Source organism: Plectropomus leopardus, chromosome 22 (assembly GCF_026936395.1).
Source record: "Plectropomus leopardus strain MGB_pleo_1.0 chromosome 22, ASM2693639v1, whole genome shotgun sequence".
In the NCBI taxonomy this organism is placed as follows: domain Eukaryota; kingdom Metazoa; phylum Chordata; class Actinopteri; order Perciformes; family Serranidae; genus Plectropomus; species Plectropomus leopardus.
Genome location: NC_142197.1, coordinates 1,377,335 through 1,404,806, shown reverse-complemented (window position 1 = coordinate 1,404,806; position 27,472 = coordinate 1,377,335). Strand labels below are relative to the sequence as shown.

General features: G+C 38.5%; 1 protein-coding gene across 1 annotated transcript in view; it reads left to right on the top strand.

Annotated features, from left to right (window-relative positions):
* Positions 1–9,403: 9,403 nt before the first annotated feature.
* prkcq (protein kinase C, theta) overlaps positions 9,404–27,472 on the top strand; it is a 29,368-nt gene continuing 11,299 nt past the window's right edge. Inside the window, exons 1-4 of the mRNA XM_042511119.2 lie at positions 9,404–9,484; positions 17,207–17,571; positions 23,989–24,188; positions 25,393–25,453. Coding sequence (XP_042367053.1) covers positions 17,454–17,571; positions 23,989–24,188; positions 25,393–25,453 — 379 coding nt within the window. The 5' untranslated portion in view covers positions 9,404–9,484; positions 17,207–17,453. The remainder of the gene's footprint in view (positions 9,485–17,206; positions 17,572–23,988; positions 24,189–25,392; positions 25,454–27,472) is intronic.

The window sequence follows — 27,472 nt, the reverse complement described above, 5'->3', positions numbered from 1 at the left end:
CTGCATTATTCAGCAGCTGCAATGGAAATCTCTCCATGTGATCCTCTCCGTTTGGCCTGCATCCACAGTGAGGAATATGAAAAAACACCTTTTCTAAAAGAAATAAATGATCCCAAAAATCCAAAGTGCATCACGAGTAGCAGCTAATTTCCCCTCGTGCAGAGAAGACAAACTTGTCCTCACTGGTGCCCTCTGGGACTCATCTGTCTCTGTTTCTAATGAACTGCAGCGAGGGACGCGTGTATCTCCGGCATCAACAGATCGCAATCTGAATCCAGCAAGCCGTGTCTCATAAATTATGCGCTCCCCGAGCTTTTGATAAGCTAATAGACGTCTGAGTGGAGGCAAATTGATGCGGCGCTCGTGCGACTCAGACGGAGAGGCACGATTCACTATTGATTAATGTTTAGCTGCGGCTGAGCCCGGCCTATCTCAAACATCGCACCTCTGTTTATACGACAGAGCACTTTTCCTCTCTATTGTTCATTATTCATTAGTCATCTGGACCGCCCGTGGGACTCCCGCCCATCTGCTGCGGCTCCATTTCCATACGCCTGGCTCTGCCGAGCGAGGCGTACATCTGATACAGAGAGAGAGCAGGGAGGCTTTAAATCCATCTCTCTCTGCTCCCTTCATCTCTCTTTCAAAAGGTAATGCATTCATTGATGTTATCATTGGGGGAATTGATGAAATGATAAAACTGGAAATAAATTGCTGCTTTGAAACGGAGGACTGGGACACAACAGGACGGGTGAGGGAAGAGAGGAGTGCTGCGGGTGGGCGGCAGGGGAGGGAATTTAAAAAAGAAGAAGAAGAAGAAATGTATAATTAGGAGCTGGCCGAGCAGCCTGCCGACGTGGAAAATCCACATTCAATGATCTGACACAGAAAACACTGAAAAAGACTCTGGAGTTTTTTTCAATTTCAGTGTCAGTTTAACCCTCTGAAACCTGGATGCTTTTTTGACTCCTTTTACAAACATTAAAAACTTTGAAGTTGGTTTGAATTTCATAAACATGAAAAAAGCAATCAGAAAAAGTCCTGAAAAACTGAAAGAAATTTACTAAAAAGTGATACAAAAATTACTTAGAAATAAGTTTTACTGGAAAATTATCCACAAAAAAAGAAAGAAGGAAAAATGTCCAGAAACTTAAAAACATATATATAAAATAATGCATTAATATAATAATACATTTATAATAATAATAATAATAATAATAATAATAATATATTTAAAATTATGTTAAAGGAAAAAAAAACATGAAATAATAAAATAAAAATAAATTATCATACTATTATACTTTTTTCAGGTCATGTTTGTTTTTTGTTCTTCACTTTGTTTCTTCTTATTTTCGGATAATATTCTCCCTCCTGGAGTCTATTAGACGAACGGAGAAGTCATTGAACGCGAGTTTTGATGACTTACAGAGACCGCCCTCGCTGGGGTCAAAACTGCCGCCGACTCATCCCAAATGGTTAACTTGGAGGAGACACGGGAGGAACACGACAGGTGCATCACGGAGCCGGAGAAAAGCTGCAGCGAGTTGTGTGGCCGAAACAAACTTCTGAAAGCTAAACTTGACGATCAAGAAAAAAACTTTAAAACTTTCCTAAAATCGTGTGTTTAAGTGGGAGCGTGATATTTTTTCTGATCATAATCACCTGGTTTTTGTGCCCAAACCTAACCGCACATTAACCACAGTGTTTGTGAATTATACAGAAAAAAGTTTCAGCGACAACAAAACAATGTACGAATGTAACATTTCCAAATCCAACGGCTACGGTCTGCATATTAGAGCCCAAGACCTCTGAGTGCTTTTGCATATCGGTGCAAATCAGTCCACATAGAAAGGATCTAATTTCATTCCAGCTCAAAAATTTACTATATCGGTCACCATATCGGTAATCGGTTAATTTTTCCACTATAAAAACGATCGGTCTCGTATCGGTTGGGCTCTACTGCGTATAAAGACTTATCACACCTGCAACTTAACTGAGGAAGCAACTTAATCTGCAGTGAACTTTCTCTAAGACCTACAGAAAAAAGCAACACTGATTGTGTTTTTATCGGCGCTTTCAAAAGGCGGCGAGATTATTGGCTAATTCAAATGCAGAAAAGTGAAATCTAATCTAAAATGTCACGTCAGTCCTGACACTGTGACGGTGTCTGCTGGGTGAAACTGCACTGACATTTCTAACAGGAACTGACTGCAGCTTGAGTTATTTTCTTTTGCCTCCTGGTGTAATATTGATCTTTATGATACAAACAGTCCGTAATCAATCAAACTGCTTCACGTCCATCATATCAGAGGCGGATGAGATTGACTGAACGATTCTGGGTGGGTTTTTTTTTTTATCAAAACCAACATTGATCCCAGATTTTGTCATCACCCTCATTTCAATCTTCTTTTCCCATACGGTAACATTTACACCAAAAAGGGATAATACTGCTTACAATTAATAATCATTCATTCAAAAATGTACTTAAGTGAAAGAAAAGGATGTCAGGAAGCAGTAATTCATGTGCGTACATGTTTGTATCAATAAAGATATTCAGAATTATTTCGGGAAAATCCAGCCAAATTTGCATGAAGAGAGCGTATTTGTCCAGTCACGTATTGATAAGAGTACTAAAAGTTAACCCTTTAAGGTACATTCAGAACAGATTAAAAAATGTGAGATTAATTTGCAATTAATCACAAGTTAACAGTGGACAATCATGCAATTAACAGACTTAATATGTATATAAAATGGTAATCAAGTGTTTTTATATTGTGGTTTTGTTGATTTTGGGTGAAGGATTTGACACGTGTGAGAGTTGCCTGTAATAAAAAGTTATTTCTGTATCTCAGAAACGTCCCTCTTCTTTTTCTGGTTATCTTGTTCTCTCTTTGTGTCTCGCTGTTGCTCACACATCCTCGCTCCTCCACCAGTTGTTCTCTTGAATTATATTTATTCCACGCAGCCAAGACGCCCAGATGTTTAACGCAGGGCGCTGCAATTATCTCGCTCTATTTATGTGCACGTGTGTACACGTTCAGCGTGCGCACCCAGTGTGTGGATTTGTGGTCATAAACCGGCCTCTTCTTCCTCTTCCTCACCTGACAGAAATCTAAATGAAAAACTTGTCCCGCTCCTGGCAGGTGAATTTAATTTGACACTTTGAAATGTTGCGGTTATCTTTTTCGCTCTCAAATAGCTGACTCATTTCCTGTTCTCAGCTCTGTGTCATCAACGGCTGCAAAAAAACCGTCACAGTTCAGCTCTGCAGCAGCTCTGTGCACCGCCAGTGTGTGCAAAGGTGTGTGTGTGTTTAATCAGGTACAAGATGTGTGTGTTTAGTTTTTTTTTTCTTTTACAGTAAAAACACTCAGCGGTCGGCTTATAATAATCCGTGTGCTGGTATGCAATATGAATGTGCAGAGGAGATGGGGGGCAGTGTGTGTGAAAGACGGCAGGATGGAGGAGCAGTGTGTGTGTGTGTGTGTGTGTGTGTGTGTGTGTGTGTGTGTGCGTGCGTGCGTGCGTGTGTGTGTTGCAGCAGCTGGTTGGCTGCTGGGCTGGTTTCCATGGCAACGTGTGTGAAAAAGAGTGCAGGCTCCGTCCCTCAGTCCCGTATTGATGCTCGGTACAAAAGAATAACGTTTTTACATGAACTCGTCCTCCACTCCGTCTGTCATTAATTCTTCTCTCAACTCAAACAAACTGATGGCAAATTCTTTAAAAAAACAATAAAAATATGGATTTTATTAACAGACAGAAAGCTGGCCCTCATTATCAGTCTAAATCAGTGGGCGAGAGAGATTTTTTTTCTCTGCAGAAATTCTAAATGATTCGATTTTTTAAAAAGCTTTCGTTGGATTTTTTGCTGCTCGTATTCAGCAGGAGGATTAATTTAGTGCGATGCACGGGAAAACCCACCAAACGACTCTTGTGGGGTTTTTCTCAAAAAAATAGTTCAGTAGGTATGAAAATCCACCTACAGAGGGACTCTACGAGGAAGTGATGTGCCTGCAGAGAATCAGTTTGTGCTGAGATTATTGATTTTGTTATTCAGACTGATGCTCTGACAGGTCCTGCTTTAAAAACTCTGCTGCACACACCAGCTTTGGTCAAATTTAAATTAAACTTAAATTTAAATTCACGCAGAAAATCCACCTCTTATTAAGATAATGCGTATGAAAATCAGAAAATGTGTATAAAACAACACATTTTCATCCCAAATTGTCAAATATCAACACCTCGGGTGTCAGTTTTGGACGCTCAGCACGAAATGCACTTCGTCCTTTAATAAACACACACTCGTATCACTTTGCACACAAAAAACGCCATGCAAGTATCCTGACGTGCACAGTGTGAGGGCCAATTCATCGCTACTCGCAACTCCAATTTAACATTTTTTTTCTTTTCTAATTTTCAGGTTGTTGTTTCTTTCACTGCTCTGTTCTATCTTCTAGGACTGTCAGCGCTGAGCTCGCTCGCTCTGCACGCCGCTTTTGGCAGCAAATCTGACGGACTGCTTCACGTGGCAGGAGAGAGAAAAAGAGGCCGCTGATCTTTACAAACAAAGCAAACACCTGCAAATTTTTTTAGAGAGCTGGACAGATTCAAAGGCTAAGAAAACATTATTATAAACAACTAGTCTTTCTTGATGAAACGACAAAAAAATGAGGAGGAGAAATTAGGTGAATTCACTGGAAATGTGGCACAAAACAACAAAAGTGGACGTTTTTTCGAACTGTTCTGCATTTTAAAGTAATGTTATCAGCATGTAGACCCCTGCTGTTTATGCCTAAAATCCTGCATATGACTAAAACTACTGACAAGAAAAAAAACCATGATTTTAAGATGTATTCAAAATTATTTAAATCCCAAAATAAGTTTTTTCTCAGCTCACAGTCAAGGTTTTAAAATTCAAAGCACTTTCTCCAACACGACGGGCTACGAACCAAAAATAATATTTGTCTGTTAAAGGAGCTTCTGTTCTGCTCCGCACAGGGAAATATACGCACACACAGGACAGAGCAGCACACGGCCTGAGAGTCAAGTGTGAGACATCAGACAGCAGCACATGACGGGACAGTGGAGTACACAGAGGACAGTTAAGCTCATTAGGGAGGAGGATCCCCCACACCCCCAACAGAGGTCCTAGATAAGACACTAATGTCCTAAAATCCCAGAAACATCCTAAAATCTTAAATATGTCCTAAAATCCTAAAAATATTCTGAAATCCCATAAATGTTCTAAAACCCTAGAAACATCCTAAGATCCTACAAACGTCTTAAAATCCAAGTCATCAGGCCTAGAATCCTACAGCACACTTAATTCTTGAAAAGTCCTAAAATCCAAGAGATACTCTGAAATCCTAAAAATCAGTGATGCACGATAATGATTATTTCAGCCGATACCGATAAACTGATAATTTCCAGCTTCTCGTGGCCGATAAGTTACCGATAACTGATAACTTTTTTCCTTAGTTTTTGGTTAGCTGAGGGTCTGAAAGGCTGAGATGCGATGAGCACAGATGAATTTAATTTGTGCATTTTATTAAAAAAAACATTTTAGACAAAAAGTTGGAACATCACATTTTTGTAAAAGAAAATATTTTTCAAGAGTATATATTTCCTCCTTGTTCACTGATGATCTAAATAAGTCGCTAAATGTTTCTCCTGTTGCGTTTTGTTAAAACATCGCCGCTGAGAGGCTCCGAAAAGCTGCTCAATAGCGATAAAGTCGACACGTTAGTAGTCCTCTCCTCCGTCACCCTGGGACCTTAGATCGTCGTGTTCGTTTGTTACGGATGTTACACAATAAAACAACACTTCCACGTCCAAAAACAGTGTCCTACACTACAGCGAAAACACCGACTGACGGAAAATCTCGTCAGTGGCGGGGAAAGAGTTAAAAAAAGAGAAAGAAACAATGGGTTAAACCCTGCTGCTAACTGATGATGTTGTGGACTGATCTAGCATCAGCAGTTTGACACGCAGCATAATGCAGTGTGCGTAGTACTGGAGGAGCGAAACCATGGCAACACGGGAGAAATTAAAGCAATGTATGCTTATTATTATCGGTGCTATTTATCAGCCAACAATCTTATTATCGGAATTATCGTTATGACGTCATAAGTCTCATTATCGGGCCGATAAGTATCGTGCATCCCTACTAGAAATATCTTAAAATCCTAGGAATGTCTTAAAATCCGCGAAATGCACTAAATTCTTAAATATGTCCTAAAATCCTGGAAAAATCCTAAAATCCCAGAAACACGTATGTGGCTGCTGCCTCCTGCCTTTTTTCAAAAGTGGCTCCCAATCAAAGCAGGCTGGGTGTCCCTGCAGTAGCAGGCAGTTTAAAGCAGTACATTCTTACAGTATAAAGTACACTTCAGTACCTTCAGCATGTGTACAGTAAATGTAAAGTTACACACATTAACAGCACTGTGGGATGTTTTTTTCCTGACTGCTCATATCGAGTGTATCATGATTCCTCTCTTTGTTTTCACTGTAAACATTAATTATGACTACACACACACACACACACACACACACACACACACACACACACACACACTTTCTTGTCCTGCCGTGACTTTCAAATAATAAAATGTAAATGTGGCGACTGATGAACATGATGGATGTGACGTCCGGACTCACACGTAAAGATTTCGGGCGATGGTGGTCGGCAGGCAGACATCTGCTGCTGTTTTATCAGCACTTCGAGGATCTAATCTCCTGATTGGTGATTGGCCGAGAGGATGGTCGTCTCTCTCTGCCTCTGAGCAGGATGGGCGGATGAATAAATGAATAAATGAGTAAATGGAGGGATGTATGCACGGATGGGCCTTAAATCACGCTTGCGATGATTGGTGAGGAGTCATATTATAATGATAAATGAAATACTTTTATTCTGAACTTTCTTTGTGGAACATTTAATACAAATCATTTTTACTTTTTCTCAGGTTTCAATGCTTTCCCCAAATTCATCCTCCTGAGGGTTTTTATCTGTCTACGTGCTGCAAACCTCAGAGGTCATTACATGAACACTGGCACCTCCTGGTGGAGAAAACACTCAACAATTACATCTAGTTATGTTTTTCCACTAGTTAGTATTCTGTCATTTTACAGCTGGAAATCTTCATGTGAGACAGTCACAGCAGCCTCAGTTTTGCTTTTTAAGATTAACATTAACATTTTTTGTTATTTTATGTACTGTATTTATTTTTATGCACTGTATTAATTTTGTTATTCTTATGTACTGCATTTATTTTATTATTTTTGTACTGCTTTTATTGCATGCATTGTATTTATTTTATGATTTTTCTACCACAGACTTATTTTTCTGGAATACAGTTAAACTAAATATAAGTAAAAGAAAAAACCTACTAAGGAATTACAGACATTATAAGGTTTGGACCTGCAGATTATGCATTGCCATATAACAGCATTGCAATAAAAAATCTAATCAAAATATTTTTTAAAAATATTTTTGAAGCTTAACAGTGTTACATTTCTGTGCGGTTAGTATAAACTGAAGTCATTTTTGAAGCTCCACTTTTTAATACTGCATCATGTTATAGTGTTTTTTTTTTCTGGTGTTACATAATGAAATCATTCACACAGACATCACTGCTCATTTTCTGTTTCTTGGGAAAATAAAGGCACATTTCCTCTGAGTTTCCAAGTAAAATGACATGTATTAAACAGAATAGAACATCGACTAAACTTTCCACTGAAGTTTGGGACTAAAATGAGATGACCTCAGAACCAAAAAACATCTCATGACTCAGCATCAAAAGCAGAACAGATGGATTTTTTGTAGTTGTTAGTCGGGTAGTTCTGGTTGTTCCCGTGTTAGAGCGTCCTCCTTCACAAATGTTCCTGCGCTTCATAATAATAATGATCATTATGCAATAACCTTTACTATACACTGACACTCGTTTGTTGTTTTTTCCTTGTCAACACACTGGGTGAGCAACAACTTTTGACTTTCAGTTCTGCATCATACAGCTTAAAACACACACACACACACACACACACACACACACACACACACACACACACACACACACACACACACACACACACACACAGTCAACCATGTCTCCACAAGTCTTCACACTACCGCCCTCAACTTACTGGAAAAAGAACAGCAGACAAACTAAAATTAAAGTTATATTGTACTGAAATAAGAGCTCTTTTGGGTTTTTTTTGCTCGTGTACTGAATAAGTATCTGCACTTAAACACCTAAACTGTCACTTTTCCTGATTTAAGTTCATTGAATGTCTCCTGTAAGTGCCACTTCTTTGTTTTGTTGTTTCATGAAGACGTTTCACTTCGTATGTGGGCGGATGCATCGCCGCAGCGTTCAGGGTCTCCTCGGAAATTCAACTGCTAAATTCGAAATTTGCTACTGTGCAAAGACTTAGACCCTAAAACAGGCATGTCAAACTGGTCCACAGGGGGGCCGGTGTGGCTGCAGGTTTTTGTGCCAACCAACCAAGAGCACACAGTTTGACCAATCAACTGTCTGAAGATGGAGATCAGTTGATTAAATGAGTCAAGTCTGGCGTGCTGCTACTTGGTTGGAAACAAAACCTGCAGCCACACCGGCCCCCCTGTGGACCGGTTTGACATGCCTGCCCTAAAATGTAATTTAAGCTCATAAAGTTTTTTTTTTTTTAAATTCAAACTGCAAAAAATGAAGATGTCAGGGCAATGATCTGAAAATTATGACATATGATTGAGAAACGCAGGAAAAAAACTATACTGCTAATTGTCTTAATTATTAAAAATTCTGTTACAGAAAAAAATATTTTTAAGCACTTTCTTAAGGTCATTTGCTTCTTTTTTTACTTTTCTTTTTTGCATATTTTCAAGTAATTTTCTTGCAACGTTTATTATAATTATATATTTTGAATTAGGTTAGAGACAATATAATAAGTATTATTATTATTATCATTAATTGCAGTAGTAGTTTTAATATTATTTTTATCTTATTTTAGCACTATTTTCAGGTCATGCTCTCTTTTTTTGTTCTGTTACTTTTCACTCCTTTTATCGTGCTTAGTCTTCTGGTAATTTTGTTGTTATTACAAAAAAAAAAATCTTGCTAGGTTTCTGGCGACTTCTTGTTAAGTTGCTTTTTTTTTTTTTTTTAGAAAAGTAATTCCAGTCAAATTGGTCAGGTTTCAAGGGATTTGAGGGTAAAATAGTGATGTTCTCCCCCTCTTTAAATGCGCCCTATCTTGCTTGGATGCGATGATAAAATAAATAATCCACACAAACAAAATAAATAAAAATAGAATAAAAAGATAAAATTTCATTTTCTTTTGAATTTTTCATTATTAAACACTGAATAGCTGTAATTTTCCGACGGTCTTTGAACGCCTCATGGCATCGCGGTTAAATGCAGCGCGTGTCTCCTCGGGCTGACTGATCGGATGGAGAGCAGCGTCTGACGGCTCCTCTGCGCTGCCTCAGGTTAGTGCCGCTGTTTCTCATATGCTCACAAAGTTTTCACTCATATTTGCTGAGCTGCTCCTGATATTTGCTGAGCTGCTGAGCTGCTGTGTTCGCTGTGTTTGGTCAGTCTCAGATGCATTTAATAACTTCACTCTGCAGCAACAACATGCAAACACAAGCAGCTGCTCCAGTCTGACATCCAGCCTTTAATGGACGAGCTGATATTTGAGGTCTCTCTTTTGTCTGAAAAACCTGCAGTGAGAGCTAGAAACACTACTCATCACCTTAATCAGAAAAAATGATGAGTTCATTAATAGTAGGTTTAATAAATTGTATACATAATGCTGTTAATTGCTGGGTGGGGGGTGGGGGGGTATTTTTTGTTATTTTGTTATTTCAAGCTGCAGTGTGTGAGAGATGACATATAAAGATCATATATTTGAATAAAAGTGCCACAAAGGTAATTTAAAAAAAAAAACTCCATTACATGTATAGGTCCTGCATTCACGATCTGTTTTATTATTATTACATATAAAGTTTGATTATTAGTAATGAAACTTTAATTTGTCATTTGTTAACTAAATGAATATTATTTTCACTTATTCTAGGTAACTACTTTATATACATTTAGGTGGTTTAATCTGTCACGAGTTAAACTTCAGAAACAGATATGTGTAAAAATAAAAAGGGGTAGCAGTAGTAATTTTAGGACGTTTGTAGGATTTTAGGACACTTTTACAATTTCATTTTTAGGATAATCCTAGGATTTAAAGACATTTCTAGGATTTACGATGTTTCAGACATCTTTGGACATTTCTCGGACTTTAGGATATTTCTATGATTTCAGCATGATTGTTGGATTTTAGGATATTTTCATGATTTTAGGACCTTTCTAGGATTTTAAGACATTTCTAGAATTGTAGGACATTTTAGGACTTTAGGCCTTTTCGATAATTTCGGAATGATTCTTGGATTCTAGGGTGACTTTCAGACGTTCTTGGATTTTAGGACTTTTCTAAGATTTTAGGACACGTGTAGGAATTTAGGACGTTTGAAAGATTTTAGGACATTTCTAAGATTTCAGGACATTACTTACAGTTTTGACCAGTTCGAGGATTATAGGATGTTTCTCAGATTTTAGGATATTTCTAGAATTTCAGAATGTTTCTTGGATTTTAGACCATTTTTGGGATTTTAGGACATTAGGGGCTCAGCGAGGACCTCTGTTTGGCAATTTTAATTATTGTTTTATTAACAAGCTCTATTTTGATGCTGTTTTATTCACTCTGGTACCTTATGGATACAAAAAGTACAAAAACAATTCACAGGGTCCATCACTTTGTTTTCATTGTGAATTTGAAAATGGTTGGGGCACCACCTGGCACCCTATTGGGGACCAGATTGGACCTGCAGGCTGTAATTTGAGTATCACTGTTGTGGATTGTTTTTCATAAAATCCCGCAGAGTTTGTGATTAATGGTTGCTGCTAAAACACACTCTGCGTGTGAACTCTGTTCTGTCTTTAAATGAGTGTCCACTTCGGGGACACTCGGAGTGTCCTCTCAAAGTGGCAGCTACAGTCAAAGGCTTCTGTCACACACACAGACCCCCTGTCAATAACAACAAACGTCTCCTCCTCGCTTGGCTACTTCAAAGAGCTATTACACACACACACACACCCACACCGACACACCGACACCGACACACACACACACACACACACACACACACACACACACACACACACACACGGTGCTTTGATGGCGCTCGGCACAGAGGGGTCAGGCGGCGGCTCATTTGACTTTGCCTCATGAAAGCTTTGTAAAAAGGTCTCTGCAGCACTTGACCTTCCTGCAGCTCCACCCGTGTGTTTGAGGGCGGGTGCGGGGGGGTCTGTCACCCGCGGGCGTCTGCAGTGAAGCCGCCTCAGAGAGAAAACACAAAAATAAAAAGTCTGTTTATTCTCTGTGTCGGCTGCACTGAGGGAGATAAACATCAACCACAGGAGCAGACCTCAGAGATCTCACACTTAACCCTTTAGGGATTGTTTGGTGCAATTTAGTCTCTTTCCTTCTTCCTGTTGTGATAATTGTGTGTGTGTTGATGCATGTGTCCTAAATGTGGTCCAGATTGTGTATTTGAGTGTAATCAGTGAATTTGCAGCTCAGCTCCTACAATAAGTCTAAAATACACTGTGGAAACTAAATAGTTACATTCAGACTGTTCAGGTCCAAAAATGCTCCATTGAAACCCATTCAAACTGACATTTTTGATCCCACAGCCATCAGAGCAGAAAAACAGGACTTGTATTATTTCTGGGTGTCATTCTGGGCTTTTGACTCTGAATTTGTCATTTTGACTATTTTCCACCTGATGAGGTCATTTTGACCATATTTGGCATATGGAGGAAATACATGCTGTTTCCACTAGGTGACCTGTCACAGTCAATGTAGCTGCTGATCACTGACATATCCCAGACTGTCAGCAGCTACACTCACACACTGACAGATCCCAGACTGTCAGCAGCTACACTCACACACTGACATATCCCAGACTGTCAGCAGCTACACTCACACACTGACATATCCCAGACTGTCAGCAGCTACACTCACACACTGACATATCCCAGACTGTCAGCAGCTACACTCACACACTGACATATCCCAGACTGTCAGCAGCTACACTCACACACTGACAGATCCCAGACTGTCAGCAGCTACACTCACACACTGACATATCCCAGACTGTCAGCAGCTACACTCACACACTGACATATCCCAGACTGTCAGCAGCTACACTCACACACTGACATATCCCAGACTGTGGTAATCTGAGGAAAATAAATAAATAAATAAAATCAAAAAATAAAATAATAATAACAATAAGAAGAAGAATTTACTTGTGCATGTGGTATATTGAAAATAATCTTTTTGGTGTGTTTTTTCCATCTAAAAACATTGTGACATCATAACAAAAACCTGACAAGGAGTTAAAATTCAGGAAATCAATCATTTTTTGATATTTAAAAATAGGACTGATGTTGGTTAAAAAAACTCAATGAAAACAGAAAATCATATTAATGTATGACATTTTTTAAGGCTTGATTTTGAAAAGCCCGTTTTGTGCGCAGAGCGATACGAGTGTGTGTCATATTAAAGCGGCTCTAAAGGGTTAAATGACCGAGAGCGGCATTAAAGGAGTTAAAAAGCTCATGTTTATGTCCTCATGCGTGGAAAAGCACTGGATTTCATCAGCAGTTGATTTACAGTGTGTGAGCTGCTGTTTGCTGTAACAATGACTCCTGTGTTGCTGTGGTTCAAATCCTCTTAAATTCAGAGTTTGGTTACTTCATGAGGAAGAAAGAGAGCACAGAGGCTGTAATCCCATTAGGATGTCACCACAACATTCAAACTTTACATCACTTCAGCTCCAAAGCTGCCAAACAACTATTTAACTCTACGTTATGTTAAATATTCCATCAGCTTTTACCAAGAATCACATCAGACTGGTTTTCTAACGCACACCTTTGCCACAAGTGCACTAAACTATCAACATTAAAAGGCCAAAGCTGCCCGAGTTTACCCAATAGATAAATTAAAAAGTACAAGAAAATTACCCCCCCCCCAAAAAAAATCTATACAATTATTTTTAATATCTAATTATAAATTCTAAATTAGGTGTTATGGACATTTTCCTCTAGCTTTGTTTAAGAAAATTACCTATCTTTCAGCAGAGGATTTTAGGACATATTTCTAAATAAAAAAGGGAAAATGTCCAGAAACCTATATTTATTTTTATTATAATTATTTATTTAAATTTTGCTATGTAATTTTTCAGCACTTTTTTGTGCTAATTTTAAGTATCTTTTCTCCCTAATTATGCTTATATTTTGGGTCAGTTAAGGCTCCAGTAAAGAAAAATAAAAATAAAATACATTCACCTGTATTGAATCATGTGATCTTAATCACACCAATGTCAGAACTTTAATCTGGCTCAAGTTTAATCTGTGACCTCCACAGTCCACCAGCATATTTAAATGAAATTACAGGTCTCTTTATACAGAGCGCGTCAGTCATTTATGATTTATGAGGTTTGTTTACATCAACAACGATGTAAACACAGCAGTAAAATGGGTCCACAAAGAAAAACAGAAAAATACAATAAAAACTCTCTTCAATCACATAAATTGTCAAAAAAGACACACTGGGACTTGAAATAAAATAATCTTAAGAAGAATTGACGCTCATGTGCAGTGTTTCCCATCAGGTCATATTTTGTCCGCTGCTAACTCAGATTTATCTCATCATGAAGCGTAAACATACAAACACTGTGAGCAGCTCGCTGTTCTCTGCCCACCGTCTCACAATTTAGAGCGGCCGCGTTTTTGTTGTTTGTCAGCCGAGCATTTGAAAACGGCCCCACCTGTGAAGCTTCAAAATGAAAAGTAAAAAAACGCCCCAGAACACGCAGGAAGTGCGGTTACATCGTCGTAACTCAGACACCGGAAGTTTTACTCCTGCAGAGAACGCAGCGCGACGCCACCGGTTCACACAGAACAGCAGGCTGCAGCTCTGCACACTCACAGGGAGGGTGTGTGTGTGTGTGTGTGTGTGTGTGTGTGTGTGTGTCAACATCAATATCAGTCTGTGACTTTATGCACATAATTATATGCAGATGAAGACGTTTGTGTAAGTTATATCTGATGATCAAAAAACCCGATATTTATAATTCATATTTATAAAGATATATAATTGAAAAAGGTGAAAACATCTTTTTGCAAATTAATCCACTAAAATCAAGCCTTTGAACCGTGAACAAGTCGGTGCAATTCCTTTCAAAAATGAAGGAAAGGGCAACCAGCAACTTGGTAAGAAATATTTGACTAATTGCAATAAATGGGAAGATTTTTAAAAGCTAGGGAAAAAATATACTTGTAAATATAGTAATTACATATTTAAGATTATGACAAAATTATTGTGTTTTTAAGCACTTTTTCCAGGACATTTCCTTGTTTTATTTTTTTGTTTTGTTTAGTTACTTTTTATTAGTCTTTCTTTGACTAATTCTCTTGTTTTTTTTTGTTAACCTTTCTTTAATTATTTTTTTCACTCATTTTCAGGGGTTTGTTTCTTTTTCTTTTTATTTATTTATCTTTATCTTATTTTTCTTTTTTTCCTCTAATTTTTCAACTGTAGCAATTTAATAATTTTCATTTGTTGAGTCTTTAGTTGATGTGATCAGCTTCACATTATTGATTTAAATAAGTGGGTTGTCATGGTGTTTGAAAAAGTCGATAAAAACAGTTTATTAAAAATAAAACCAGGCTACAGCTGTGTGTGGGTTTCACACCGCATGCTTACTCTCCACAAGGATTTGGTTAACGTATGAACGTATGACAAAATTAAGTTTTCTTCACCGTGCCGGCAGGCGGATTTAAACCGTTTAATTTTTTAATGTGTGGTTCAACACATCAGAGATGAAACATATTCTCACACCTGTGACAGTAACGCAGCCGCTCTGACTGTAAAACAACCAAAACATGTCGAAAGTTTGTTATATGTTTGGGTATCAGTAGTCTGCTGCTACTTTTAGGATGTTTATGGGATTTTACATCAATTTTAAGATTTAAGGACATTTCTAGGTTTTCACAGCATTTCTCTGGTGTTACGACGTTTCTCTGATTTTATGACGTTCTCAGGTTTTTGTTTGTTTTGTTTCTAGGAATATGAGACGTTACTAGGATTTTACGGAAGTTAACAGAATCATAGGGCTCTCTAGGATTTTACAACATTTCTAGGATTTCAGGAAGTTTCATAAATTTTACGACGTTTCCAGGATTATGGGATATCTCTATGGTTTTAACAACATTTCTGTGATGTTAGGACATTAGTGTCTCAGCTGTGTCCTCTGTCGGGGGTGTGGGGGATCCTCCTCTGGCTCTTTTTCGATCAAAAAGCTCTATTTTGATGCTGTTTTATGCTCCCTGACACCTTATGGAGACTAATGGACAAAAACTATTCAAAGTGTCAATCACTTTATTTTTATTGTGAATTAGAAAATGGTTGGGGGTCCTCCTGGCAGCCTACTGGGGCCCATAAGTTGAGCATCACTGCACTGTGAGATAATGGTGCGTCACTGGATTTACTTCCTCTGAGGTTTGCGGCCCTTCTTAGATAACACATATTCATTCGATCCATTGTCAATGTAAAAATATTGATCAGTGCAGCTTCAAAATACCAAGATAACATTTAACTTTAGTGTTGCATAAAAAAATGTAACTTAAGATGTTGACTGGAGGCACAAAATCCACCTAAAGTACACGATAACTTTCTATGTTTGCTTGGCGCCGGGTTATGACCCCGTCACATGACTCCGGTGACTCAGAGAGCTTTAGAGTGAAGAAGGTGACTCGCTGCTTCTGACGATGACGAACATAACAACGAGTACTGCGGACTCAGGCGCACGCGGTCGCATATTCCTCATCTGAGTTTAGTATTTCAGCTCTATTAATAGTCACCTGCCGGTCTCCTCTGCACCACTGGGACTGACTGACACACACACACACACACACACACACACACACACACACACACACACACACACACACACACACACACACACACAGTGGCAGGCCTCAAATGTCACATCGACCGTCACCACAAGACTTTGCCATTAAATCTGCTGCAGTGGAGGCAGCATGAGGAGTTACTGTCGTCATGTTTGTGGTTAAAGAGACATTGTTTTAGATATTATTGTATTTTTTTAAGGTGCTTAACGCGTGTGACAGCTGCTGTTTACAGTCCTGAAGGTATGGGTGCTTTTATTCTAGTTCAGGGTCAAACTGGTTTCTTATCTTGCTTTGTTCTTTTAGACTCCTCAAACATTTTCCCGTCCCCAAGTCACTTTTGATTCCGTTTTTGTGCTGCTTTCCCGTGATGTCGGAAGTTTCCGAGTTGGCACGTCTTTTTTCCGACTTGGTTGCGTTCATGAGCTTTGAGGTGGTAAAGTGGGAACAACATGGAAGCTACAAAGAAGATGGGTTACATTAATGTTAGGAGCGTTTCAACAAAAGGCTGTTAGCTGTTTCCAGTTTATTTATATTTTAGTTTATATATTATATCTTTATATCCTTTTATTTTTCATATATTTTATTTACATATATTTTTATATGGACAGCAGTTAACATTAATACCATATTACACTTTACATGTGATCAAAAATTTGTTATTTAATGCGTGAATGAATAAGAAAGTTTCTTCCCATTGACCACACCGACGTTTGCCCGCCATGTTTACATTTCTGACGCAGACTCGTGACATAAAATAATATTGTTCTCAGTGTTTATTCACTCGTCTGGCTGTTTTGCTCGCTGCAGATAATAGATGCAGATACTAAAATGTACAATACTAAATAAACAAATATATCATTTTTTACAGTCAATAGTTGACACTGTTTAATGCTTTCTGTCCTGAAACGTCACACAAACGTCACGACTCGGCATCTCGCCTATCATCAAAATTACCCAATTTTCCACTCGTAATCATGCCTTTGGAGGGCCGCTCGTGCGCTCGTAACTCGTAAATCTGATATTTCCGAGCAGCAGGCGAAGCATTATTTGCTGCTGATTTTGGATTTAAACTGAGCTTTGACAGCCAGCTGGAGCAAAGTTCTGCAGAAAAACTCGCTTTCAGCTTGTGGTTTCAATGATGAAATCTCTCTCTTTGTCTCTTCCTCTCGCAGGTTGTTCAAAACCGCGAAAAAGCAGATCCTCCTCCTCCTCCTCCTCCTCTTCCTCCTGCCACGCTCATCTCTCCTCTGGAGGAAAAGGGGCAGTCGGCGTGTGCTGCCGTGGAGGAAAGGTGGTCTACAGTGACACCAAGAAATCTCTTAAAACCTTTTTAAAAGCTTTGTGAGCAGGACATCGAGATATTTCCTGGAGGTTTTTGAGATATTTGCGCCGAGGTCGGAGGGCTAAAAACCTGCAGCCATGTCTCCTTTCCTGCGGATCGGGTTCTCCAACTTCGAGATTGATCCCGGTCTGGCGTACCATGAGGAGGTGCTGAACCCATACTGCGCCGTTTATATGAAGGAGGCCATCGAAACCGGTCAGTGACTGCTCAGGTTTATGTGTGTGTGTGTGTGTGTGTGTGTGTGTGTGTGTGTGTGTGTGTGAAATATATACTATGTGTATTTAATGTAAACGAGAAAATGAAGGTTAAATCAGTGATTCTTGTGATTTAGTGTCATATTTAAATGTCCACAATCCAAAGATATACAATTTATGATTGTATGAAAACTGAGGAAAAAAACAAAAGCAGCAAATTTAGTTTGTTTAGTATATAGTATTTTTTTGCTTGACTGACTGACCAAAATAATTATTCAATTATCAGAAAATATATAAAAAATATATAGTTAATTGAACTTGTCCATTCAAGTAATTTTCTACACATTTCTCTATTTTTTATTAACTTATATCATTGCCTTTTTATAGCCATATAATTATACATTTTAAATTAAGTTACTATATATATATATATATATATATATATATATATATATATATATATATATATATATATATTATTTTAGCACTTTTTCAGATAATTTTCTGTTTGTTTTTTTCCTTTCTTTTAGTGGTTATTTCAGGTAATTTTGTTGTCTTTTTTAAAAAAAAAAAATTATTTATTGCTGATTTTTGGGTCACATCTTGTTAAGTTGCTTGTCGCCTTCTTTCCATGTTTTTGAAATAGAACAAGCCAATATGCTCAAGTTTCAAAAGGTTAAATGCATCAAGAGTTAGACCAGTATCTCAGCTTTTTTTGATCTTTAATTGAGAATCAGCATCATCCAATTCTGACATATTGATAATTGATTACTCGGGCTGCACCTGTTCATGCATTCAAACCAAACACGCATGTTACACGCAGCCGAATGCAGAATACACAGTATGTCGACTGATGCAGGTAATGCACAACTAAAGGTCAGAAATGTGAGATTCACCAGGAAACTTTTGGCCGTAAGCTGCGAGTCCGTGACAGTACAGCGAGCACAAATCAAACGCTGGACACGGACGACCCTCCTGCGGGTTCCCGGTCAGCTACGACGCCGACAAACTGAACGTTGTGTATAAAACGGTTGGGAACCAAAACACGGTGCTAATATGGCACCGGTTCCTGTACCAGCGGTATCTACCGGACAGAGTCGTGCACAGATTTCGTGCCACTTTTTGTGCCAGTGATGATGACAATGGGTGTGTTTACATTACAGATTTATGCAAAAATATTTTGGAAATGTGGATAAAATACAACGTAAAGAGTGATGTTCTGCGACTTCTCCTCTGGCGAAAAACATCCAAAATCCACGGCGACAGATGTTCAAAACATTAGCAGGTTTTAAAGTGCGGGTTTTTAAATCACCTGATATATCACCTCATGTGATTAGTTTTTTCTTTGAAACTTTTTGGCGATTTTTTTTGTAAGGAAATTAAACATTTTTGGCGATTTTTGAAGAAAAATTTTGGCAATTTTTTTTGTAATTTTTGGGGAATTTTTAATGAAAAAATTTGACTTTTTCCACCCTTTAAGAAAAGTTGGCCCTTGTTGCCGTAAAGAAAATACATTATTTTTTAAAAAACATTTTTGGTGTTTTTTATTTTTATTTCTTTGGCAATATTAAAAATAATAAAAAATTTTCTTTTTTTTTCTTCAGAAAATTTTGGGCATTTTTTTTCTTTAAATTTTTTAGCAAACATAAAACCATTCTTGTTTTTTTCGAAATGACGTGTTTCCATTTGAAACACATATGACTTTAGAGATTTTCTTTGCTTTATAAAAGGATATACATACACTGCATTTATATGCATTTTCATGCTTTTACACGCAAAATATCAGGCCAACATTAATTCCAGCTCATGAAAGCTTTCACATTTGCTCCAGTAAGCGCCATATGTTCACTGAGTCTTTCTCAGAAAAATATTAATTCCTCTGCAGCTCAGGAAGTGACGCACTCTGTGTTCAGCGAAGCAGCAGCAGTGGGTGTTTGGAGTAAATATAGAAATGTGGAAGTAGCATCTTTATTTTTAGGCAGTGTGTGACAATAGCATTAAGTGCAAAATGTTGCAAAAAAGCAAGTTTTAACAGGAGTCTTGTAGATTACCGTTACTATTTAAGAGAATTAGCAATTTATTAAAACTCTATTCAGACATAATTTCAGCATCCTATATGATGTGTTCAAGGACTGGTGGAAATTTGACAAATATCAAAATTTTTAAGTTTTCTATAAAACAACAACGACAAGGTTTTTAAGGACAGAAATCACCTGTTTTTTTCCTTTTTTTTTTGTAAAAAAAAAATGCAGAAAACAGACTTTTTTTTTTTAAAGAGAAAGAAATTGCTTTTTTTTTTTTTTTTTAAAAAAGGAACACATCGGTTTGGAAACCATATTCTCTTTGAAAAATATGTGTTAAAATAACACACAACACATTTCTATGATTTTTTCCAAAACTCTGTGACTTTTCCAGGTTTTCCATGACCGTGGGAAACCTGTTAAATCTACTAATTTCTATCAATTCGTGAAGCATTTGTTACCAAAGTGCTAATCGCCTTTTCCCATGTTTTTGAAAGAAATCGCACTGATTTGCTCAGAGTTCAAAGGTTGAAATATTTGTGAGAGGCATCTGAAAGAGCGGTGGTTTTAAAGGGTTAAAGAGGTTCAACACTGGCAGTCATTAACTGTATGTTATAAGAGGACTGTGTGTGTGTGTGTGTGTGTGTGTGTGTGTGTGTGTGTGTGTGCTGTAACAGTAGGAGATGTGAGGTGTAGGATGGCAGGCTTCATATAGTCGGCACATTAAATATCAGGTAAACATAGAGCCGTAAATGCGATCGGATCCATACGGTTTTTAAAAGATCCCTTATTTTCTAAGCTCTTAATCGCAGCTGTTGACTCAAGTTCATCATCGCCGCTTTGGGAAACTTCTGGCGTGATAACAGACTGAGAGCAGATATCTTTGTTCTGCATCTGGCTATCTTTAACCGCTGGGGAGCATGAGTGCAGGACGGGAGCTAAAAACAGAGAGAAGCTGAGAGGAAAGAGGAGAGCGCTGATGTTTCTTTTCCTCTGCTAAACCACAAGAGCAGACCCATACGACGCTGCGTACACACACACACACACACACACACACACACACACACACACACACACACACACACACACACACACACACACACACACACACACACACACACACACACACACACACACACACACACACAGAGATGGGCCCCAAAGGGTGTTTCATTTACACTAAACTGACTCACTGCAGGGACAATCGCTCTTAGTTTCATTTCACTTTTCGCCAGATTAAGATCTGTTTTCATGTGTCTATGACACTGATTTTGATTTTGTCTCATTTTAGTCTCTTTTCATCCTTCCTGTTGTGATAACTGTGTGTGTGTTGATGCATGTGTCCTAAATGTGGTCCAGATTGTGTATTTGAGTGTAATCAGTGAATTTGCAGCTCAGCTCCTACAATAAGTCTAAAATACACTGTGGAAACTAAATAGTTACATTCAGACTGTTCAGGTCCAAAAATGCTCCATTGAAACCCATTCAAACTGACATTTTTGATCCCACAGCCATCAGAGCAGAAAAACAGGACTTGTATTATTTCTGGGTGTCATTCTGGGCTTTTGACTCTGAATTTGTCATTTCGACTATTTTCCACCTGATGAGGTCATTTTGACCAGTCCTGCACAACCTGCACAAAAAATAATAATGTAGAAATAATAATGTAGCTGCTGATCATTGTCATATACCAAGATGTCATCACCAAACAAAATCTACCTTCATTACACTGAAAACAATTCATTTTTTGTGTTCTATTTTTTTCATCTAAAACATGGAGGCAACACAACAAAAAAATGGCATTTAAACGGTTCAAATTTTGAAAATTAAGAGAAATATTTTAATGTAACTTATTACTTTCAAATGAAGGTAACTAGTTAAATGTAATGCATTACATTTGAAAGTAAATAGCCTAACAGCTTAAAATAAGCGCTGTTTGTCGGCTCGTGTGACTGATTGTGAGCAGTTTCCTTTTTTGTGTTGATGAACCCGTTTAACCGCTTGTTGCTGGAGTCACACAGACGGCCTTTCTTGGTTAACTTCTACTTTTAAATTTAAATGAGGCAAACACACACGCTGAGTCAAAGCCTTAAAGCTCAAATGCTGCTAATAGTGAAGAGAGGATTTAAGGGGTGTCTGTCTACAAATATTTTCCCTCAAGTCTCTCTGACTCAGGGAAAATAAGAGGAGTGTCTGTCCACCAAAAAAAAATTAGAGGAAAAAATGATAACATAATAAAATATTTTAAAGGAAAAATATGTTTAAAAATGCTTAAAAGTTTAAAGAAAAAAAAAATCCCCCAAAAAGTTTTAGAGAGAAAAAAGAAGCAATTTTTTTTAAAGAAAACTGGGAGGCATGCTGCTTTAAAAATCAGCAGTAAAATAAATATAAAACACTGCCATTTAAAGCTGTATGCTCCGCCTGTAAGCCACAATAAAAAAGAGTCGCTCCCCAGTGCTTTATTTAACATCCACCTTTTTGCAGCATCCCCTCCCCTCTAATAAATCAGAAACAGTCCCTAATAATGATTTTTTTAAAAGCCCTGGATCTAATAATCTATTCATTGTTATACTTAACTTCATATACTTAGTTTTTGCAATTTAACAGAAATACAAACTATTTTTCTAACTCTAGTAAATGTTTTTTTAATATAGCAGTTGTAAAGGATTCTGTTTCTATTAGGACTAATTACTAACCACGACTCATATTTTTAACATCACTAATTACAATTACAAAGCTAAAAACAAAAGGGTTTTCTGTGGAAATAAGGTGCCAGAGTGCATCTAAAAAAGCATTAAGAGGACGATCCCCCTGCAGAGGTCCGGGCTGAGCACCCAGTGTCCTTACATCCTAGAAACGAATTTAACACATTATGACGCCACTTGGTTAAAAAAAAAAAAAAGGGGTTAAAATAGACTAAGTAAACATACAAATTTTTAAAGAATATATTCTTTGGGTGTGTTACATCAAAGAACCATAACTGACGGAGCTGATCCTGCAGGAAAGGCCCCGGTTTGCTCCGGGTCCTGGCTCTGTTTAAAAGTGTTACAACATAACTGAGAATTTATTGTGTGAGAGTAAAAGCCAAAAATGGGTCTGTTACCACAGACGGTTAAAGTGTCAGTTACAGATATCTGAGGCACCTTCAGTGCGTAGAAGGAGGGAGACGTGAACTCCTTCAGCTGAGGCGTGAGAGCGCGCTGACGTCTGAACGCCACCTTGGTGCATTTTTCACAGAATCACGCAGGAACTGACACCAAAACATGTCGCCTCTCACTCTGCAGAGCGCCGCAGGGAAACTTTGTGTGAAAAGCACACAGACTGAGGAGAAAACAGACAGATCCTCCTCCTCTCCGGGCGCTTTAATCGTCAGCTGGCAGCGGAGCCGGCGGACAGACAGCCGATGAGCGGATGACGGGGAACGCGGCAGATCACTTTGGGAGTAAAAAGCTTAGCGGGCTTTATTGTTGAGGCAGCGGGATGGCATGTGGCCGTTATGTAAGTGGATATATTGGATGTTATTGCGGAGGAAAAAAATCAGCAGATGTCAATTATGAAGGCCAGGAGTGTGTTTTTTATCTGGCCATGTGATGCCGACGAAAATCTCCCAACACTGTCAGGAGATAATCGTTACGGTCGGCCGGCCAGGTGGTGAAAGGTTCAAGGTACAGACTTTTCCAGGACTTTGAGGCAAATTTTAAAGACCAAACATTCTCTGAAATGACTGCGGATACTCCTCCTCCATCAGTTCTTTTCCATTATTTTCAATAGATTTTTAAAAAATATATATAAAAAAAAAGAAATCAGAACAGGATTAGAAGTAAATATTTAAATATAATGTAGGGACTGTTTGTTATTTATGAGAGGGGAGATGTTGGTGCAAAAAGAGGGAGGGATGTCAAATAATTCATTGAGCCCAGGGGAGGGATTTATGGTTTTAAATTTTGGGTTTAGGGGAGGGACACACAACTTTACAAAACAATTTTGTCAAGTTTCTGAGAGTCGGATGCTTGTGAGAGGCGTCAGAATGCAGCACGCTAACAGTGATGTCGATCCAGGTGTTAAAGGGTTAAGAAGATTTTTAAATGATCATCAGCCATTAATGGTCCTTCCCCCTGGTCTTTGTAATAGCAGTTTTTAAAAATAAGGAACGCATGAACACATACACTCGTTCTTGAAGTGCAGAGAGAAGTAAGACAGTGACGTCTGATTTCCACTCTTCCAGTCACATCGACACGGCGAATTTGCTGACTCACAGGATTTCTAGGTATTGAACTGAAAGTCAAAAAGAAAACCTCCCGCTGCACTTTTTCTTTTCATCTTCTTTCCTGTCTGTTTCTGACGAAACTACAACGTGCCTTTTCTACTTATTGCTTTTTCCTGTTTTATTTTTCCAGAAAAGGGCCAAGTGTACAAGCAGAAGAAGCCGACCATGTACCCGCCGTGGAGCACCACGTTTGACGCCCACGTCCACCGCGGCCGCATCATGCACGTGATGGTGAAGGACCGGACGGCGGAGCTCAAGTCCGAGGCCACGGTGGCTTTGGACACGCTGGCCACGCGGTGCAAGAAGGAGAACGGCAAGCTGGAGATCTGGGTTAGTGCACGAAGATCAGTGTGTGTGTGTGTGTGTGTGTGTGTATGTGTGTGTGTGTGTGTGTGTGTGTGTGTGTGTGTATGTGTGTGTGTGTGTGTGTGTGTGTGTGTGTATGTGCTCTCGGACCAGCTGTTTGGCTAAATCCAGATGTGCTAACTCACTTTTGGGTCAAAAAGACCAAATGTTTAAAGTGGTAATCCCCCTATTCAAAAAATTAACCAACATGCTTTTGGCCCCTGGAGACATTTTAACATGCAGCAGCAGGAAAAGCAAAGTTTAATTAAATATATCACTCACTTGTGTAAATATTTCCTACAGAAGGTCACACAGTTCATATTACTTAAATATCACTTAAGGGCAGTTTGTCATTTTTAAGAGGGGAGGGGCGTGTGCAGAAAGGGGGTAGGCATGTCAAATATTTTATTAAGCACCGTGGAGGGACTTACAGAGGGAGTGAAATACAACTTCCAATGGCTGTATTTTATTTTTCTGCAGATTTTTTAAATAAAACATGCCCTTGGTTGGTCTTTTTTTAATTTTTATTTTGGCTAATTTAAAAAAAAACAAAAAACAATCCAAACCATAAATGTTAGCATTTATCACAGCCAGAAACTATAAAAACAGAACTCATCCTTGGATTTTTAAAGTTCTGACGGACCTTGAACACATCATTTGTTGTTGTACAGGTTCGTGAAACAAAAGGCCCGGAAATTACTATTTGCAAACTGACTTGTCCAGTTTTTTCACGACTGTATGGACCCTGAGTGACATGTTAATAATATCCCGGTTATAGAGTCCATCACCTCATCACATCTCATTTTTCACAGTTCCTCCTCAGGTTATTTTTAACTGCTGAGAAATGAGACTCAGATCTCTTTTGTGCACCAGATCTTTTTCTTCCTCGGAAAGACTTTGATTGAGTCCAGAGGCTTTACGCCAGCTGTCCGTTACACCGAGCTACGAATCAAACAAACACATCAAGTCAAACAAATGACTCAAATCAAATATCGTCTTTATCTCCTCCAGTCTGGTCCTCTGCAGACAGACCGTCTGTCTCTGTGACGCCACACATCATATTACACACTGAATCCTGAATCCACATCCTTCCCTTTTCACTCTACATCATTTTCTCATGAATTTCTGTCAGAAAATGTTGCTTTAGTTTCACTTTTTCTTTTGTGCTCTCTGTTTGTTTCTGTCTCAGCTGGAGCTGAAGCCTCAGGGCCGCCTGCTGATGGAGGCCAGATATTATCTGGAGAAAAGTGGTGAGTGATCAGACCTTCATAGCTCCACCTGCTGCTTCATAAACCTGTAACACCTGTAAGAGACTGCAGCTCACGACCAAATCCACCGCCCCAACGAGATCACAAACGCTCAAAGTGAAAATGAGAGAAAAGTTATCTTTGTGATCTGATGTTACGAGACTACGAACTGCAGGAAGACTCACCCTGATCTGTTTGAGGCCACGTTTGCAAAAGGACAGGAGGCCAGGGGCCACAGCAGCCCCACGCATGGTTCTAGGATTTTAGGACATTTCCAGGATTTAAGGGCATTTCTGGATTTTAGGACTTTTCTAGGATTTTAGGAATTTTAGGAGGTTTTTAGGGTATTAGCATATTTCTAGGATTTCTCTGGCGTTTTAGGGTGTTTTTAGGATTTTAGGACATTTCTGGGATTTTAGGGTGTTTTTAGGATTTTAGGACATTTCTGGGACTTTAGGGTGTTTTTAGGATTTTAGGATGTTTAGCACATTTGTAGGATTTTAGGACAAGTCTGGAATTTTAGGACATTTCTGTGATTTTAAGACGTTTCTAGGACTTAACGACATTTCAGGGATTTTCTGTTTTATGCACTCTGGCACCTTAAAGTACAAAAACAATTCCCAGTGTTACAAAATAGTTGGGAAGCCACCCAGGCACCCTATTAGGGGTCAGATTTAGCCTGCAATTTGTAAATTGAGCATCACTGACTTGGAACAACTAACATATACTGCAGCACACAGGGTTGAATATTAACTGCAATAAAACTGAAATTGAAAATAAGTTAGTTATCTTTATGACCTTATGATACAAGACTGTGAAGTCTACTCATAAAAAAGAGAAATGAAAAACTATATCTAAATCTTTAAGCACTCACTAAGCACTTTTTCCTGTGGTCTTTCCAGAAATAACCAGTCTACTACATTTTTAAAAATTCAGTCAAAACAAGTTGCTGCTGCAGAAAGATGAAAGCGTAACATATCAACGGCATAACAGAACATGAGCATCTTTTTGACAAAAATCAGGTGTTTCAAACGGTTTAATGGTGTTATGTAAATATATGCAGTTTCTAAACTACTATTATACCGAGTAATGGTGGAGAACACTAAAACAGACATTATTTTCCACATTTTATTCTCTCAAAATTTCCATGAACCGAGGCATGCCCTGCCCTTTAATATACACGTGACAGTTCTGGGACTTTTGAGGGAATATTTTGGGGTTTATTTAGGACTGAATATGGTCAGACACTGAATCAATACAGTAAATTTGATTTTAAAAAAATACTGTCCATCATCCAAATTCTCTGTGTGGACCTCCAAAAGCCTGGGTACCTTGCACTCTCACGTGATTTAATGAGCCTGAATCGTGTCAGCCTAATTCAATTTTCTATAACTAAAAATAAAAACGTTTGCTGCCGGTCCTGAGGGGTGTGTGTGTGTGTGTGTGTGTGTGTGTGTGTGTGTGTGTGTGTGTGTGTGTGTGTGTGTGTGTGTGTGTGTGTGAGCCCTTTCACTGCTGCTTTCCTGACATTAACACCATGCCAAGGCAGCGAGAAGTCATTGAGAACTAAAAGGAAGAACTGTCCCATGTTTCTATATTTAGAGCCGACAAATAGGAAATCGCTGCAGAGAACAACAGGTGGCAGCGCGGCTGGCGCTCGCTGACAAGCTCTTTGGTGAAACTTCCTCCTGAACTGCACATTAACACATCATAAATCGCTTCACTGCGGTCGAGCCGACTGATAATCTATTAAATCGTATATATTCATGTGAGCAGCCAAATATTCACCTGTTGTGTTATGATGAGTTTTTTTTCCTAAATAGAGCTTTTTAAAAAACAGTTCAACAACATGGAGATCTGATTATGGGTCAACCGATATCGGTTTTTCAGGGCCGATACCGATACAGATTATTAGTAGTCAACAAACAAACTCAGTCTCAGAGAGAAAATTGCAATTAGTGCATCTCTGAATCCAAAATCAAGAAAAAGATCAAAAGTGAGTCGAGTCAAGTCGACCTGCAC